The sequence below is a fragment of the Ooceraea biroi genome, chromosome 9 (genome assembly GCF_003672135.1).
Source record: "Ooceraea biroi isolate clonal line C1 chromosome 9, Obir_v5.4, whole genome shotgun sequence".
Lineage (NCBI taxonomy): Eukaryota > Metazoa > Arthropoda > Insecta > Hymenoptera > Formicidae > Ooceraea > Ooceraea biroi.
The window spans coordinates 14,615,244-14,633,986 of record NC_039514.1 but is presented as its reverse complement, the minus strand read 5'-3'; the positions used below and the strand labels follow the sequence as shown (position 1 = coordinate 14,633,986).

The following is an 18,743-nucleotide window of genomic DNA, read 5'->3' as shown; positions in this document are numbered from 1 at the left end:
AATTTGTAACGGAGAATAATAAAGACTTATCTTATTAGGTTCTATTTAAATACAACCGCGGTAATGTATTACGCACCGCCAGGCAACAAGACAATATTATTTTCTCGAAATTTTAATGACAAAAATTATGGAAGCATATTTCTCTTCCTTTTCTTCTTAAATACCGGAAAAAGAAAGAATAAAAAGCAGTTCTTTCGCGTTTCAGTGGATCAACATAAATGAATATTTTTTCGCTAACAAGATCACAAAACTGTATTCATAAAACATTCCACGAGCGTTTATTCGCGCTTGTCTGAAATACAGTCCAAGCTATCCCAACTTCCGGGCAAATGACTCGATTAATTAACTAAACATACCAATCGACCGAGCACTACTATCGAACCGATTGCTCTGGTTTCCAGCGTGCAAGCCACGCTAATTGCTTCATGCCATTCAAAGACAGTTCGCGACGCACACGTAGATTCCACGCACGGGAGAGCACTCGTCTATTAACCCGAGATGAACGACGAGTGTGCGGCCGCGAAGAAAAAAACGCAACCCCCGCAGAATGTGGAGATTGTGTCGGAGCTGCGTCAAAGCGGCGCCGGGAATCATCGTATCGCCGGGACCGGAAGCTCATACCGGTTACACGGAGCAAGCAAAGGCAGAGCGTTTGCGAGCGTAGAGGGCGAAAACACTTCGGCGACCCGGAACGTGCTTTAACGATGATCATGAGCTTGAGCGTGAGCGGAAAGGTGAGTAAGAGTAACAACCAAGAAAAGAATAAGGACGTACGCGATGTTTCTATCCATAAAACGAAATAATCCAGGAACGGATTTTTTCGATATCTCACAGCGGTTTCATAGACATTAGACGACAATAACGAATTTCGACGTTTTAATGGTCCTCACTTGCGAGACTTAGTAGACCACTTCCGGTCTATGTCATCATTGTAGTCACGTAACGTCACGATTCGATCGCGATACGAATGGGGTGGCGCGTTCGATAAGATGACGATTCTCTCACAACGCTCAGCACGCTCTGCGCGAATATTGTATATAAATGGCCTTCTTTTCTGACGGAGAAGGAATTGAAAATAAAGACACAGCGAGACAAAAGGAGTTATGGAAGCGGGCGAAATAAGATGATAAGATTATTCACAACAACACGATAATTTAACATGATAAATGCAATGTGTTGTATAAATTTATGCCGCTGGAAAAGCTCTCGTTTAGTGCACTAAAGTATAGAATTTATAGAGAGAAAGAGAGGCTCATAAATAAAAACTTTAAATCACCAAGATGAATGTTAATAGTCTAATTTACATTCTTAGTCTTTTCCAGATTGCGAGATCCCTAGATCACTCTTAAGAATAGCCGACCCTGTTCGTGCCATCACTGCAAGGTTGCAAAGAACTGCTTTGACGGACAAGAAAGGACAGTGTCGGCAGAGGAGAAGCTCTCTCCTCTGGGAGAGAGAAGCAGAATGCGGGAGAGAAAGAACGCGAAAGACAGTGAGAAGGAGAGAGAAAGACAGAAGGGGAAACTAGAGAATGGAGAACTGGATCAACGCAGGCGCAAAAGCTACCCCATTCCAGCGTACGCGTCGCGACGCCTTTTCGCTTCATTCGGCGTCCGGACGCCAACTTACCCACATTTGTGGGCTTGTGCGACGCTCTTCGCGTTTCTCTGCTTGACGTGAAAACAGCTGTGCCGTTTGCGACAGAATCGCGGGAGCAATGCGAGGAGATCACGAGAACGATCGACAGTTCGATTGTACGCGACCCGCAAAGAGAGATTTCACGACACCCCAGAGGGACATAAACGCGATACGCCGGACTCTCGCATTAACCGAGTCACAAATGTAATTTTAGCCGGCGGCATTTCCGCGCGATCGAGACCTCGTGCAAGTGATCGATTAGATTGACTGAGTCGGCAATTCGATCCGTAGCCGAAGAAGGGAAGTGGAAAATAGCAAGAGCGGATGTTTGTGCGCGCCTCTCGGGATCCGGATTGGCGATGATGCTCGTCCCGTGCTCGAATGGCTGTACGCGTAACGTAGTGCGTAGAGAAGTGTCTCTATGGCATTCGAGAATCCACCGTACTACACGGCCACAGGGTGCGGCATCCACGATTAGCAACTGAAGTTGCCCCACACACACGTGTCACTGGTCGCACGTGTCACACGACACCATAATCCTGTACGCAACATAAAAAGTCGATTGGCCGGAAAACCGCAATTTTCCCGATCCCTGTGGGAAGTCGTAAACGTGCCTCTGCCGCGGCCGATCTCGGAAATATAGATTAAATCTATCGTGTCTTTCTGTCTACTTGTTGATAGTAATGTTAATTCACATTATCTATATCGATGTTAAATATTTAAATAAATCTATGCTTCTGTATTAAAAATACCAAGCTCTTCGTTGTTACAGAGAATAGAGACATAAACGTGATTTGACGTTTGTCGTATAAATAAAAGCTCGACATCTTTTGTACTTTTGATGCCAGTTTGTATCTAATGAACATTGAAATGAAAGCGTAAAATACAAAAGATGCACTTACGCCCGTGCTAAACAGTGCATTTGAAAACGTCAAATCGTCGCTTATACAATGCACACGCTACATATTCCAGCACTTCATGTATCGCGACGCCTTTGACAACGCAAAAATTTTTACCAGAAATACATTCAGCTATGATCATTCGAGTTAAATCGAGAAGATATTTCAAACGCGTGGTAACTTTATTCCTTTCTCTCCCTCTCTGTATGAACGAGGACAAATCGTCTCAAAGTTATCGCACGATTTTCAATTCAAAGAGTTCGGAAGAGTTATCACATTTCCTCAATGTCAATCCATTGAACGGTAACTTTTCCCTTCTGGCCGACGATAGTCAACCAAATTTTTAAAGTGGAACGAAAATGTGATGCACCAAAATGACAAGAATGTCTTCCTGTTCGCAGTGAAAGTGCCAAAAAATACTTTGCTTGTATTTCTATCTTTTTTCCAAAGTATCCCAAAATTGTTAAAAATTAGTTCGATTAATCAGCGTTGCTGAGTGAAGAGCGATCGTTTTCACAGACGACTATACTCGGATAACTGTCTTCATTAATCTAACAGTGAGAACTCGCAGTCATAGCTGAATGTTTAATAACCATCAGTAATCGGGAGTATTACTATCGTCAATCGCAACGTGATTGCCAGTCATTGATCCAATTTCACGCAGTAGTGATTAGAATAAATTACCCCATCCTCTGTCAGAAGCTCTCCCTTGTTCTGAAGGAACAAGTTTAGTCCGTAACCCCTTTGCGCTGCGTTCTTCATGAAGAAACAGCAAAAGCAACTACTACGCGAACGGTAATGGACCCAGCTGAAAGGAAACGGAGCTCTATGGCGCACAAAAAAGAAGCTCGTTGACTTTTCTCAGACTTCAGGGACCCACTTCACTCGCTTTGTTGGTGACTACTGCACTCTGCAAGGATGAATTCCAGCTTGAACTCCAGCCTGAACCTCACGTCCGAGTCTTCAGCACCCGCGGAGTACTGCAGCTCGGACGCGTGGGAGTTCATCCTGAACTACAGCCTAATACACGGTTGGGCCAGTTTGTTGGTGTGTATATTCGGCTCAATCGCCAATGTCCTCAACATCGCCGTGCTGACGCGACCCGAGATGCGCTCGCCTACCAACATAATCCTTACAGGCCTCGCCATAGCCGATCTCCTCGTGATGATCGAATACATCCCGTACGCGATCCACATGCACCTCTATAACCGATCGCGCAGGGACATGTACTCCTATGGCTGGAGTGTCTTCGTGCTGTTCCACTCGAACTTTGGCCAGGTGTGTCACACGATCTCGATCTACCTGACGGTGGCTCTGGCGGTCTGGAGGTACATCGCGGTGGCGCATCCGCAGAGGAATCGCGAGTGGTGCAACAACAAGCGCACTTATCTGATGGTCGTGTTTGCCTATGTGTCCTGCCCGATACTCTGCATCCCACTGTACATCACAACCGAAGTTAGGCCACAGGTCGAGGTACTAGACGAGTGGGGAATGAGTGTAAACCTGACCAAGTACCGGCAGACAGCCAACGGCACCACCGCGGCTCTCGAGGGCACGACCAACACGACACTATACTTCGTGAAGCTCACCGAGACCGCAAGAATGCACTCTGTCCTCAAGGACATCAATTTCTGGATCTATAGTGTGGTAATCAAGCTGATACCCTGCGTAGCACTGACGATACTGAGTATCAAGTTGATTATGGTGTTGGTGGAGACGAAGCGGAGGCGAAGGAACCTCACTACGGGGAACACTATGATCAAGATGGGTAATGGCAAGGAACATACCTGCGAGAAGCCCAAGAAGAGGAAGAAGGGCACCGACAAAGAGCGACAGACTGACAGGACGACGAAGATGCTGTTGATGGTGCTCTTACTGTTCCTCATGACCGAACTGCCTCAGGGCATTCTGGGACTGCTCAGCGTTATATTGGGCACAAGTTTCTTCAACACGTGCTACACCAAGTTGGGTGAGTTTGACATATGTTAATATCAGTCGCAAGTATAATGATTCCAGTTGTTTGAGAAAGTAGCTTATACGTCTTTGTTGAAGCATTATATCCAGTATCGATATTAATCTTCAGCTTTATTTATTCTATTTACCAAAATTAATATTTTTTACTGTCACTTGTACGTTTGCAAATGTTGCAATCCTTATACATTCGACTTTGCTTTACCTTTTTAGAAATTTCTCTCGAGTTCATTGTAAAAAAGTTTATGTTATATAATTATTAAATGATCTGGCCCATATTCATATCATTAATGATCGCGTTAAAATTTTAATTGCACCTAAAAGAATTAAAATGTGCTGCACAAAGATAAACCTCGTAAAGTTCCACTAGTAAAACAATTATCGGGATAAGTCTGTCTGCAAAGGAAACGTCACTTTTCTATTTCAATATTTTCGTAATATTATATATGAGACCTGGGAGAACTTTTGAACAAAAAGCACGTTATTTTAGCTCTTCTTTATGTATATATGAAAACTCGCGAATGTCATTGATTTCATTAAAATATATTGAAAAAGATTGTATAGCAAGATAAATACAAGCGAATATTAAAGTGCGCGTATTCAAAAGAAACTGATTTGAAAAGAGAAGTTATTTTCCCACGTGCTTAACAAACCAGTGGACAATTTATGCGGTATCACATATAAGCGATGTTATGTAATATTCGTTGTACATGTGTACACACGAGATCCCGTAATATCTGAGACGTAATATATACCTTTATTTTCATTATTCTTAATTCAATACAAGAGGAAGAAAGAAAAGCAAAGAAGAGATAATTTGCGTATAACAGCTTTAGACTTAACACATTTAAATATTTAAATTTTAATGAAATTAATTATTAATTATATTCATTATCAATTATCGACATATTACGTAATACTCTTATATTACCCGGCGGTATCATTTCTAGCTAAAAGCTTTAATGGTTACTGAACTAATTCGCGTGCAAAATCATTAGTCTCTATTATGTATCACATTATGCATCGCCACCAATATACATCCCTATTAAAGGCGTATCGTAAAAAAATTTATTGTATTTATAATTTATAATGAGGAACAGGAAGAAGGAAAACGAAAAATTATGTTGACAGAATGTTGCAAGTTATATCTGCTATAATCGCAAAACTTTATCCGATTTCGACCGTTCGCCTTAAACTTCACGAGTTTAATAATAATTGCGATACATTTCACATTCGCAGCGAAAGGCACATCACGCTCGATACTTTTACAGTAAAACGTAGAAAACTTTAACTGTAAAAATCTTATCGAGAGGACAGGAAAGAACAGTGCGCGTAAGATTGCGGTCCGATAGTTTGCTTAAGCAAGGTTTTATTGATCTCCGTCGAAGAGATAACTGTTACGAGCAGATAAATAATTAATTACTTTCGTTAATTGATATGATACTCGAAAGCATATAATATTTAAAATATTCAAGTTGGTTGCGACGGAATGGGTCCAAGTTTCATCAAGATTTCACAATTTACTGTTAATTAATGCGAGATTCTAAATTTTAAATAACCGTTGATTGACCGTCGTACCAGGAAATTTCTCGGGAGAACGATATTCTATGGGAGAACAGTCATCCTGGCGAAAAATTATACGCTTTTAAAACTAATGTATTCGATACGAAGATATCTTATGCATGAAATGCGAGATCGAGATGGACATGATGTTATGCACATGAAATTATGCATTTCGCAGGCATTAAATGTGTTTATATCATCAGCGTTTTCATCCTCATCACGATTAATCTGCGCTTTACATCATAATGTGTTATACGATGCATTACTGTGAAATCGTTATTTTATAAGCGATTGAAAGAGCAGTGTATGAATACATTTTGTCATCGTGACTTATTGTCAAAATTGTACGCACTTAACCGCGTTTTGTAGCAACACGCGATAATTCTCGTCGCACACATCATATTACATTATTTTTATATAAGCGCGTATTCCAAATAACGCATTTCATAATTATTGTCACTTATTAATTATCGTCACTTCGTCAAGTGATTAAAATGCAGTGGGAAATTATAGGAATAATTCCTTCTGTCACACACAAAGAGGCAAGAGGAAAGAGAGACACAAGCTAATTTACTACTGTAGCCCTGTTTCTCTTCCTGGCACGACAAATGCGAAAAATCAATATCTCCCATTCTGTCGACGCACGCAGTATGCTTACCATGAAATTATGATATCGCCAAAAACGGCGGGATCGTTGAGCAGAATGTAGTATACGACAAATCTTGTCCATCATATTATCCGACTGCGACATAATAGATTCTATTTATGTTCAGTTCGTTCGAATATCAGACCGGAAGAAAGGAACAAATACTTGTCGCCAGATGCCGAAACTTCGCAAATGTTTCTTACACTATATAAAATTCCGGAATTTCGGTTTGTTCAGAGTTTCACTCCTTTTTGCTGATTGGCGCTGATCGAAAAGCAAATAGATTTCGTGAATTACGTCAAAAGATGGTTACATAACACGTATCTCTTTCATGTTCTTTCTGCAAATAACTTGTAATCTTTTTTTATCTCTTTGCAATTATATTTATCTTTTTTTGATCCCGCAATCCAATTAACAGAAACACGTTTGCGCACACTTTTGCATAAAACAATTACACGGATAAGGAGATAGGCGTAGCACTTCATTATGATTTAGAAACTCGCGCGCAGTTCATGAATATTCCGTGATCACACACAAACAAGCGCGCACGCACGAACATGCATGAGAGCTTCCCATCTTGTTCCTTGTGTTGGCAAAAATAAATTTGATATCGATAATGGAAAGCAAATCATGTGTGTTAGGGTCAGGACGACGAAAACGTAAATCTTCGTTAATTGTATCAGTAGGGCGTATCGCATTTGATCAAAGAAATTTATCATTGCTGTATCATTGCCGTTGAGTCGCAATTGCTTGCGTGAAAAATCTCGTTAGTATCGAAAAATATTCCATACTATATATTAGATTATATTTGCCTCTCGTTCTCGAAAGTAAAAAAACATCTAAATAATTTAATCATTATACACTCAAATTTATCCAGAATATCTAGATTTTAAATAACAATTACAAGTATAAATATTAACTATTACAAAAAGCTTAATACATTTTAATTAAGCTTAAATTAATTTTAAATTATACATTTCGCGATACATAGATGAAAATTTGACTTTTCCAGAATTAGTATATAGAAATTACTATTAGAATGTATAATAAAGACACGCAAATTTCAACAATTAGCCACTCAGACTTTTAGATGAAAACAAAACTTTGAGATAAAAAGCACGAGAATTTTTATATCATATCGGGAATTTCGTATTTAAATATCAAAATGTTTCAGTTATTTTTTCGTCCTACTTTCGTGAATCCTGCGAACGACAGGCGATTTCATGGAAATTGTGATTTTTACATGAATTTATCTGTACGCGTTTCGATATGCAACTAGTGCCTAGCGGTACATACGGCCTCGTTACATTTGTATCCATCTCCGGTTTGCGTGTTCTGATTAACACGTGTACTTTCACCGATGTTACGATTGTGTACAAATGTAATCTCTATGTGTGACGAAAGCAAAGGCCGACGGATATCGTGTACACAATATGTCGACGCACTACATGCGCTAACGCATCTCACTCCGCAGTTTGATCGTGTGATCCCGTGTAAAATACAAATTCTCATCTAGCCAGGCTACACGATATTGCTATAAAGAAATATCAACGCGATGTTAGTTAAACAGTTTCAGATTTTTTTTCAAGTGTTCTTTTGCAATTTGCTGCAGCTTCGTTAACGTGCACCGATTTGTAAGACGGTTTGCAGTGTATAATGCAAGCGTTTCATTTAAAAAAGCAGTCACTCCTACATAATTTCTTTAATTGCGGCGTATGCATTCCAGAAAGGGGCAATTACGTAATTAAACCGACCGGTCTGCTCTGCTTTCATAGTTTTTAAACGAGAAAACGAAAGTTATCCCATTTTCGCCATGGGACAATTAAATTAAACTTTTGCGCCTGGCTAACACAGCAAGTAAGTTTACCGAAACTAATTCCGCGCGGTGATTCGCGTTCGAACCGAGTTCGCAACCCGAAAATATATTCAATTTGCTGGTTTATTAGCAAATGGAATACACTTTCGTCCGTAGGTGATGTATGCACGGTGTGTGTATCGGAATCCTAAAATGCGACCAAATTCCTCGATACGTACCGATATATTAGATCCGAGAAAAGTCGACATGAAAGTTTCACATCACGTACTACTCAACGTCGTATTACAAACGAGTAAATATATTTATGGAAATGGCATATGCACACGTGGATATTGGCGCATTGCGCCGAGAAGCAGAATTTGTGCTACACACAATTATTTGCATGCATTACTCCACCGCCGAAAAATTTGTAAGAGGAACTCAACGTCAAGATCTTTACGCGAGGGATTTGTCGGAGGATTATCCTGGCAGAATGCCAATATGTTTAAAGACGGAGTGGCGTGGTCTAAAAGCTACACACTGTGTATTTGCCGAGGAAATTAGTTCGAACGCAGGAAAAACGCACAAGTAAAAATGAAATGCCAAGTAGAAATAAATAAAAGATCGGCCTTTCGTCACGCAGGCCCTGTGCTCTCGGACAAACAACGCGAGTTATAACAGCAAATGGAAAATAAAAAAGGAAGCTTTGTGCTAACTTTGTAACACTCACTCGTGACACATCCAAAAGAAAAAATTTCAGTCGCGCAGTATTATTGCGTGATCGCGATAATAATGTCATAGCGCGATTCTACCGTTACCACCTTTATGACATTCGTTGCCGTTAACTACCTCGCAGTGGTCGTAATGATCAGGCACATAAAGCGCATTAGGGTGCGCACTTCGTATTGAATGATACTTTCCTGTACCTATTAAAGCGGCATTAACGGGCGGTTCGCGTTTCACCATCGTGACGGCGATGCAGTGTGGGTTTTTTTAACTCCCTCCGCTGTACTTTGCGTCAACAAAGCACGTAATATAAGAACAACAAACGCCACTGCGCTTACAACAACAAATGGGAACGGCTTCACGGACGATCCTGTGACGTGCTTAAGTGGAACAGGATAATATATATTGTCATTCTCTTATGCCGCATTGGAATTACGGAAGCTTGATTAATGCGGACATTAATAACGTTAAGTTGCACGGAGGAGGAAGATAAATTTGCAACTCTCACAATACAACGAACTTATAATCCGAATTTTTCTGGACTGTCTAGTATTACCTACATCATCCGACTAATATATATTTCACTAAAGTATAAGCACAATAGTTTATACCTATAATCCGTTTTTTATGGCCTAACAAGCTATTGATACAAGCTTTAATCGGAGAATTTGCTATCTACATTTTTTTGTTATCACTCTAATTGTTACTTTCATAAAACTATACATATGTAAGATATTCCGATCTACAGCCCGTTTTAGACTATGCAATATATTGCGCAAGATTTGACGCAATTTTTAAAGCAAGAAATATTGCAGAATACATTGCATAGTCTAAAACAGACTTAACATGCATTTTAATGACGAATGACATGGAGCATTTTTGTATAGAGACTTTGAAAATAATAATTTGCAATGTTCTTAGTATAACTCAATGGATAACGACATAGTATAATGGAGGTCAGCAATAAATAATCGTTTGCAACGGACGATCTCGATAATGAGAGCACAAAAGCTGTGCATAATTTGACACGGCGCGATAGCAGCAGCAACAGCACCAGCAGCACCAGACAAGTTGCAGATTGACAAGGAAGTTACTGGTGCCGCAACAACTCCGACTGACATAAACACGACATTACGTCGCATATTATCTGAGTATACTACTGGGAATAGCAAATATATAAGTGAGCGCATAAAGAACGAGCATAAAAGAGAGAGAAAAACAGAAAGAATGTGGCTCATGAATAATAACTGCCGGTTCGTCATTTTCAGCTATTTATTCAGCTATTTATTATTATTATTTAGTCGTAATAATAAATAGCTGATGAAATCGCGAGTAAAAATTATGCTAGTAGTCAGTTACACGATGCAGCTGTTCCTGTCATGTGCGTAAAAATATACGTTGGCAACGCTGTTATATATACGCACATGTTTTTGTGAACGCACAAATAAACTTTTCATCGTCAATCTTACCTACTCCTTTCAACTATTTCTATAGTTTTAGTGTAATTATATTTCTTAATAAAGAACTAATTCCGCTTAGATCTATTGATATAGCCGAATTATCTTCAATGAAAGTTTATTTAATCCACCTTGAATATTTTTCTCAGTATTTTGTATGTGTTACTTAATTTTTCTTTTTTTTCAGGAAGAATTACGTTGCAAAAAGTAGATCATTGCGGGTGAATTGCGTATCGTCAATTTTCTTATTAACGCGATCGGAAATGATTGGATGAATAATTGGAATTTTATTTAAAAAATAGGAAAAAAAGATGTCATGTCTCCACGTGCCAGTAATTGTGTAAACAACTCTTATTATATAATATCAACCCGCCAGTTTTACGAGCTCATTTTTAATGTAATGAAACGAACATCAAGCTCTCATTCATTTATCTCGCGAAACGATTTTAAGGCGAACTCACTGTGGTGCACAGTTTCAATTAATTAAACTGTTCCGACGCAACAGAAGGTAATTAAGAGAACTTTGCTCAAGAACGGTCCAGCTGCGAGAATCCATTCTTGCACTTTTGTCGACAATAATCCGCGCATGATTAATCAAAATGATAAGATATGTAGGATCATCTCAGTAAATTTCCTTCAGGCAACATTAAATGTAAAACGTAAAAGCTTTCAACATATGTAACGTTTCAATGTAATCACATAAAGATAAAATAAAATAATGATATTTAATAAAGATAAAATAATGACAATTTACGGAAAAAATCAACACACAAATATGCTTTTTATTTCCTATTTTCATCTATTTCTAGTTAGTCTATTTATATTTCTTAATAAGCAGCTAATTCTACTTCTCGACAATTCCTGACCAAAGCTTGTCCAAACAAAATTAGATTGCTTTTCACGTTAATATGGCTTTACAAGAGCGCCGCGCGAGTTATGATATCTACAATACAAGAGGTAGTCATCAAATTTTGACATAGCAATTGCAAACTATAGATTGATAGATTTTCATCCGCATAAAGGTAATTTTAAAATATTTTCCGCATGGACACTTATTTTACTTGTTTTTGTTCAGTTTCAAACTAAATTACTGTAATTGGATGACATAGAATGGTTCGATATAGGTAAACCTACTGTGGCTTCACATGCATGTTATCTCCATTCGAAAGATCACACTGCATTTGGATTATGACAGAGAATAATGCAAAAATGAATTTAATCACAATCACGCGTAAACAAAGGAAATGAAACGCGTTGCAAATATACATTAAACGATATTTATAATGTATAATTATACATGAATCGCATCACCATCTGAATATATGTGGTATGACGGATTTCGTCAACTGTTTAACTCATTTTTCAGAAATTACGTTAAAAGGTATTACTGTTCCAACTTAGATATACAACTTTCTATTTTAAAAATTGTAAATTTAAAAACAAGTACTTTCCTATAAAATTAATATCTCTATAATACAAATTTAATGTATATAATTTTACAAATTACAAAAATCGAATACTAGATTATTTTCTTAATTTATCATTTAAAACTAACTATTGTGAAAAGAATCTTTATATAAAAGCTGTATATTGATTTTTCAATCCTTTTTCTAATTTCTTTTTGGAATTATACTTGAAAAGATGTATTAAAAAAATCTAATTGTCATCTATAATTATCAAAGTTTAGTAAAGTAATGTGTACAATTTTATATCAATAAAAAAATTGTGTGACAGGCGACCCGCATTTATTTCAGAGCTTAAGTAAATAGCTTTCTTTTATGGAAGGGATTTGTTGTTGAGCTTATAAAAAGATGTGGATCACCCTGACATATAATCCTTTTTATATATTTTATACATGTTACAAAAGCCTATATCGAAAGGAATCTGTGTCACTGAGTTATCCAACAAAAAGGATTGTCCGTGATCTCTTACAATATTTATTATCTGTAGCAAAACACTTCGATAAATATTGAATCAACTACCTCCCACATTTTTATTATCGTTTTCTGTTATTTAATCTGTTTTGAATAAATCGCGAGATACGCTTCCTACGTAGAGATACACGCGCTTTTCGCGATAGTTATCATTAAATTATAAGTTACGGAAACAGTATCCAACAATATCTAACAATATCCGAAATACTTCATTAAAGTTGATCGATGCGTATGAGAAGAGCTAAAGGTAATGAGAAATAGTTTGGAAACCCTACGCCACTAGGGAATTTGCACCTTTCATATATCTTCTGCGTATTATATATTATAACATCACCTTGCCAAGCTTTCGCTCGTAAGCGGACGGAAAATTCAAGCAAACCGCGTGTGAACACACGTGTTCACCCGCGTGGTAACATTTAACAAACGGCCATACCGTAACGAGACACAAAATGTGTCGGATGTCACGCTCGACATCTCGCGTTCTCTCGCACGGCTATCTAGATACCGAATTGGACCTGAACTGACCTGAGCATGGGGACACGTGAAAAGGGAAAGAGAAAGAGAGACACGGAGAGAGAGGGAGAGAAAGAGACCGCAATTTATCTTTCTACTCTGGTTGATCGGAATGGCAGAGAGAAAGACAATTCTCCTGATTATACGAAAGCACATCTGATAGATTTAATGATGAAGATCGCGCACAGGCACTGTTAGACCCTTATTTCTTGTCTTTGTTCTTGCGACTCTGCCGCGCTGATTAAGGATCACTCGAAACGCGCTTGCCAAGGATTTCAAATTCTATATTGAAGGGGAAAAAGACTGGTTCTCGTCATCTTTCTCGCTGCGCAGACAAAAACAACCATCCGAGGCTGTAAGAATGCCAGAACTTGACAAAGGCGAGAAGCATGCTGCGAGGCACCATAGTGGTTTTCTGAAAGTGGCACACAATCCCATTAAGAGAGCTCGCAGAACTATCTAATTAAATAAAATACGGCATCACCGTTGTCTTTCAATTGTACTTTATCAGAGAGCGATGGTTGTGTGCATTTTGAAACGTTTGCTTTATTCGTAATATCCTTTGATGAATATTTATATACCAACACAGAATTAGCAGCTTAAGTAGACGAATGCCATTAAATTAAACAAAGTTAATTTCACAAACCACAAGTATAATGGGTTTTGTGCCTCCATTATCATTCCTTTTATACAGTAAATAAAACGAAATATCAGGCAAAAAACATTATAAATTTTTGCCTTTCGACATTTTTAAACATCGTAGTTGCAGTTAAATACAAACGGTAAGTTCTTCGATAACAATCGAGAGTAGAAATACTTTTAAATGAAATGCAATAAGAAGTTACGAGTGGTTCGCTGCCTCTACAAAGCGAAGGACCATCCTAAGATCCTGACCAAAGTGTTCACACACATACACACAGCAACTCGATGCGAAAATCTATCTACCGTTCTGAGTTCTTCTATTTCCGCACTTCTGAAAACAACGGCGATGTTACTAATTCCCGCTCTTCACGAAAGTTCTCCAGGGTACTTACTAACGTTCTACGTTGGGATGCACCGCACTTATCACGTTAACAGCAAAATGGAACCGAACAATGAGAACGGGTAACGGTATCGCAAGTCTTATTTAACTTGCACTCATATATTGCACTTCTATCATATTTGCATCCGCGAATTCTCATTATTCTGCAATAACAACGGCTTTTCACAGCGTAAACACTGATGTTGCATCATCAAGTCGCGTGCGTAAATGTGAAATAACAAGCACCGTTAGATTGCTGCGTTGTTCCAATCGTAAAACTAAGCGTAATATAAGTGCATAAGCCAGCTGCGTTACAAGCTACACGATTGTCATAACCCTGTGGGATCATTGTTGTACTTAAATTAACTTATCCTCATCGGTTTATCTTACTTTTCAAGGGAACTACTTCCTTTTAACTTTCAGACTGCTAGAGCCCCGGAATAAATCAAACGATGGATCGGACCCGCATTCCCATAAACTTTTTTCCTCTTGGAATTGCAATTACTTAGAAATAAGCTTCCTAAGTACCGAGTAAAACATTCTATACATTTAGAATATTTATTGTTTTGTTCAAATATGTGATCGCTACGCGGAATGTAAACCCACGACGAAAATTAGCATGAAAACCCGTAGTAATCTTAGAATATCTTGACGCTCGCTTTATCCGGAGTGTCATGAAAGCCTCCCTATTATTTCCTCCGACAACCATAAAGCGTCACGTTAAACGTCGCGTGAAACGCGAGTCTAAGCAAACGGCGCACAATTTGTTGGAATTATCCACAGCGGCGCGTTGAAATTACATGCGGGTTACGCGATGGAAGGGTATTTTACGCAAACGAGTCATCGTACGTATAGCGCACGTAGTACGAGGGAGAAATCGAGAAGAGACGACACATTTGCGTTTTCACATTCTCGTCGCACGGCGCGCCGGAAGCGCGACGATGCAACGCGAGCGAATCTTTTTGCTCGCCGAGACAAATGGTCGATTTGCTGAGCGATGTTGCACACAACGGCCGACATTGTATACCGCTTGGAGACAACAAACGGCATTACGTACTCGAGAGACTTCAGAATCGTTACAAAAATTCGATCTGCATCAGCTTCCATTGATTCGGCACTAACAGGGCGATGCCGATTTTTTTGCGGATGCAAACGCTCCGTAAAATTAAAAGTAAACTTGATGAGGAAGTACAAAGCGGCAAAGAAATTTCTCTCTGCTCCTATCCATACTGTTTACATTTTCATTTAAATATCGGACGTTTACGATACGTAATGCTAAACTAAAAAGATGTATTAAACGTACAAAAGAATAAGATAACGAATAAATATTTTTATTTTTTATTATGTCAGATTCCAAAGCCCGATTAAATTTTATCACGCATCAAGACAGCTGTAGCTTGTTATAACGTAGAACTCGTGATAATTTTCACGAATTAACGATTTTCCCAATTTGTGCAGTCGTGTAACAACCGCACGAGTTTTGATGTCAAGCTACTAGAATATGTAAAGTGCTGATATTTAAAAAGATAAGTACGCACGTAACATAAAATTAAATCATATTTAATCGTATTTAATTTATCGACTATAAAACCACCGTCGAGGTTTGAAGATCAAATTTTAACGAGAGCTCGGATATTTGTATTTGTAGACGTAACTCGCAATTAAATGCATATTATTATAATAAACACAGATTCTATACACGCGTTTAAAATTTAAAATTCGCGTAGCGTACGTGTCATACAGTCTCTCGTAAAATCTCGGAAAAACCATCTGGTTAAAATATCATCCTCGTGTAATATCCGATTTATTGTAAGAGTACCATTATGTAACGGACAACTACAGTTACATTTGAAATTTACATATTTCGCCGTTCTGCTGGAAGAATTCGAGACGGCACGTGAAAACTTCCGCTCAATCTCGGAAACGTGCCGAGAATGTATTTGCCGAGGTGCGTGCCTCCTCACCTGTATAAAGTGTTATAAAATATGTGGCTTTATTTATGGCAGTCCGGCAGTACGATGGGACACTTCTCGTTTCATCGGGCGAAAAATTCGTGTCCAATTCAGCCGGCCATGCCAAGATCAAGGCATACTCTGATCGAGATCACTCTGATCTTTCCGAGTCACGCCACGAGTGTTTGAGTTATTGCATACTTGAGAGAATAAAGTGGGTCGCGATCCTTTTAAAATTGGATGGAAATGAAGATGAAAGGTTGAGAAAAGTGAAAAATTATCAGGGTAAACACTGAAAGAGATATTTCTGTGAGTCTTGCGTAAAAAAATCTTGCAGGAAGGGATTTTAAAAACGGACTAATTGAATCAAAAAACGAAACTCTAGAAGAAGATTTTCGATGTATATATCTCTGACCCCAATCTAATCCATTACTGATTATTTAGTACGCGAGTCACTCTTTTTAAAAAATGGAATTCCATGGGAATTTTTGATGATTTACATCCACTTTACGACTTTATACATAAACCTAAAGATCAGTCAACCAGTTGACCAAGTTGGCAGGCAGAAAACGTGAATAAAAGAGTATCTTAATTTTCGAGTCGCCTCGAAGATTCTCGTGGAATTCCTTCCTTCTTTATCAACAAGAACTTATGTACCAAATTCCGAAGGCAAACTTTTGAAAAATTCGCTCGAGAGTTCTCTGGAGTTGATGGGAAAGTTCCCAAAGATAATTCATTCGCGGTAATCTTGAACTTCTGCTAATCAAATTTGTTTCCTTGCCCAACAGGCGACATGATAGACATCCTGACGCTCATAAACTCGGCCATCAACTTCATCCTGTACTGCACCATGAGCCGGCAGTTCCGCATGACCTTTAATCAGCTGTTCTGTAACCGATGGCGGCTGATCGGCAAATGGATACCGGTGCCGCACCAACCGATGGAGAACAACGGACACACCGGGACCAATCACACGGTGACTCAGGTCACTCAGGTCTAGCGTCGAAGAAACCGACGGACCCTTTGCTATCCGGTGTAGAGAGGAAAAAGCTGGCTGATTAGCTTCCTTTTGGACACGTGTATTGCAAGTCCGTGAATTGGAAGGGGACGTGATTTCGCACAGTGATTCACCTGGTCGCCGCAAACACGACAACCGAAGAGAGGTGAAATTTATTTGCTCGCTACTGCCACCGCTCCTAATTGCGCCCTCGTTGCGAACTTCGCGACGCCCGGGGCGTTTTCGTGCGCCGGCTTCGTCCTGGACATGCGATGCACCAGATGTGTAATAAATATTTACTTAAGTTGCCCAGCACACCGTTATGTTCTCCCAATGTAATTCTTCATTTTACGCGTCACTTACGTCGCGATCAATCACCGACAACCGACTGATGTCGGACCGACGGATACGCACAACAGCGCTCTGCATACGTGTATATGAACAGATACGAACATAAACGGATCGCGAAAATCGTAAAAAATTGTGAAAGCGCTTATGCCAGCACTATTAATTGTTATCAATAATGATTTTGTAATTTTTAGTTAGGTACGTGAGAGAAATATCTTTAGTTAGAAAATTATCAATCCTCCGGTGCTGGCACAGGCAGTAATAACAAAACGTGAACAATAATAGTCACTGACAAAAAAATTTATTACAAATTTGTGATTATAGCAGAAAATAAACATTACAACAGAAGTTGTATAATACATTATACTGCAGCTGAACTGCCTGTACGAATTTTTTAATATTGCATTCTGAAAAAGTTCTAGAGTTTATAAAAAGGCGTCGTAAAATGTATAGATCATCCCTTAATTGAGGAACAATGTTTATGATTAAAAACGTATTTATCAAAACATCGATTTTATTCCGATTAGCTCTTTGCACTCCAATATCAATTTGTGCTATACAATAGGTAAGTGCTAAGACTATTGTGTTAAAACAAATAAATTATTAATTTTAATAGTTAGCTAATAGCACAGCTTAATTGAGATGTAACGAAACGCGCGACTTTAAACTGGGTTTAAATGATTTAAAATTTGCTGACAAAAGTCATTTCAGCACACTGACTGCAATAACGCTATCTCTACAGCAGATGGAGCGTGATTACATCGTAAACAATTAATTCGAAAACGAGGAATTGCATCTTTCTTTGGAACAGGCCGCACTGACCTCATGTATACTTAAATGGCCAAAAACTTTTTAATGTGTATCATTATAAATACATAATGCACAACGAGATAACACGCATAATATTAGCTATTATATCTTAGTACATTAAGGTTAACATTTGATATTTTGCTACAAAACATTTTTAGAAAATGTGAAAATATCGGAAGCGAATAATTTTTTAAATCATTTTTATCGTTCGTTTATAATATAATATATTTGTATTTATTGGAAAAATATTTAGCTATGTACTACGTGAAATGTTATTTAATCGTAATATTTCCAATAGTATTTTTCAACAATAACAGAAGATTGGATGTAACCATATTTTATTTATCTCTGAAAAATTTTTTAATTACTGTTGAGGATTGTATTATTTGATTGTTTTAAAAACGCTTGTTATAGAGCAAAAAATGTATTTTTGGCGATAAATGGAAAAAAGAAATTATGATATAAACCAAGAA

The 18,743-nt window shown here is 38.4% G+C and overlaps 1 protein-coding gene across 1 annotated transcript; it reads left to right on the top strand.

Moving 5' to 3' along the window:
• The first annotated feature begins 1,589 nt into the window (after nt 1-1,589).
• On the top strand, nt 1,590-18,720 carry LOC105276027 (sex peptide receptor). The gene is made up of 2 exons (XM_011333351.3): nt 1,590-4,506; nt 16,904-18,720. Exons 1-2 carry the CDS (start codon nt 3,456-3,458, stop codon nt 17,113-17,115), a joined length of 1,263 nt encoding a protein of 420 aa, XP_011331653.1. The 5' UTR covers nt 1,590-3,455; the 3' UTR covers nt 17,116-18,720.
• Nucleotides 18,721-18,743: the final 23 nt, after the last annotated feature.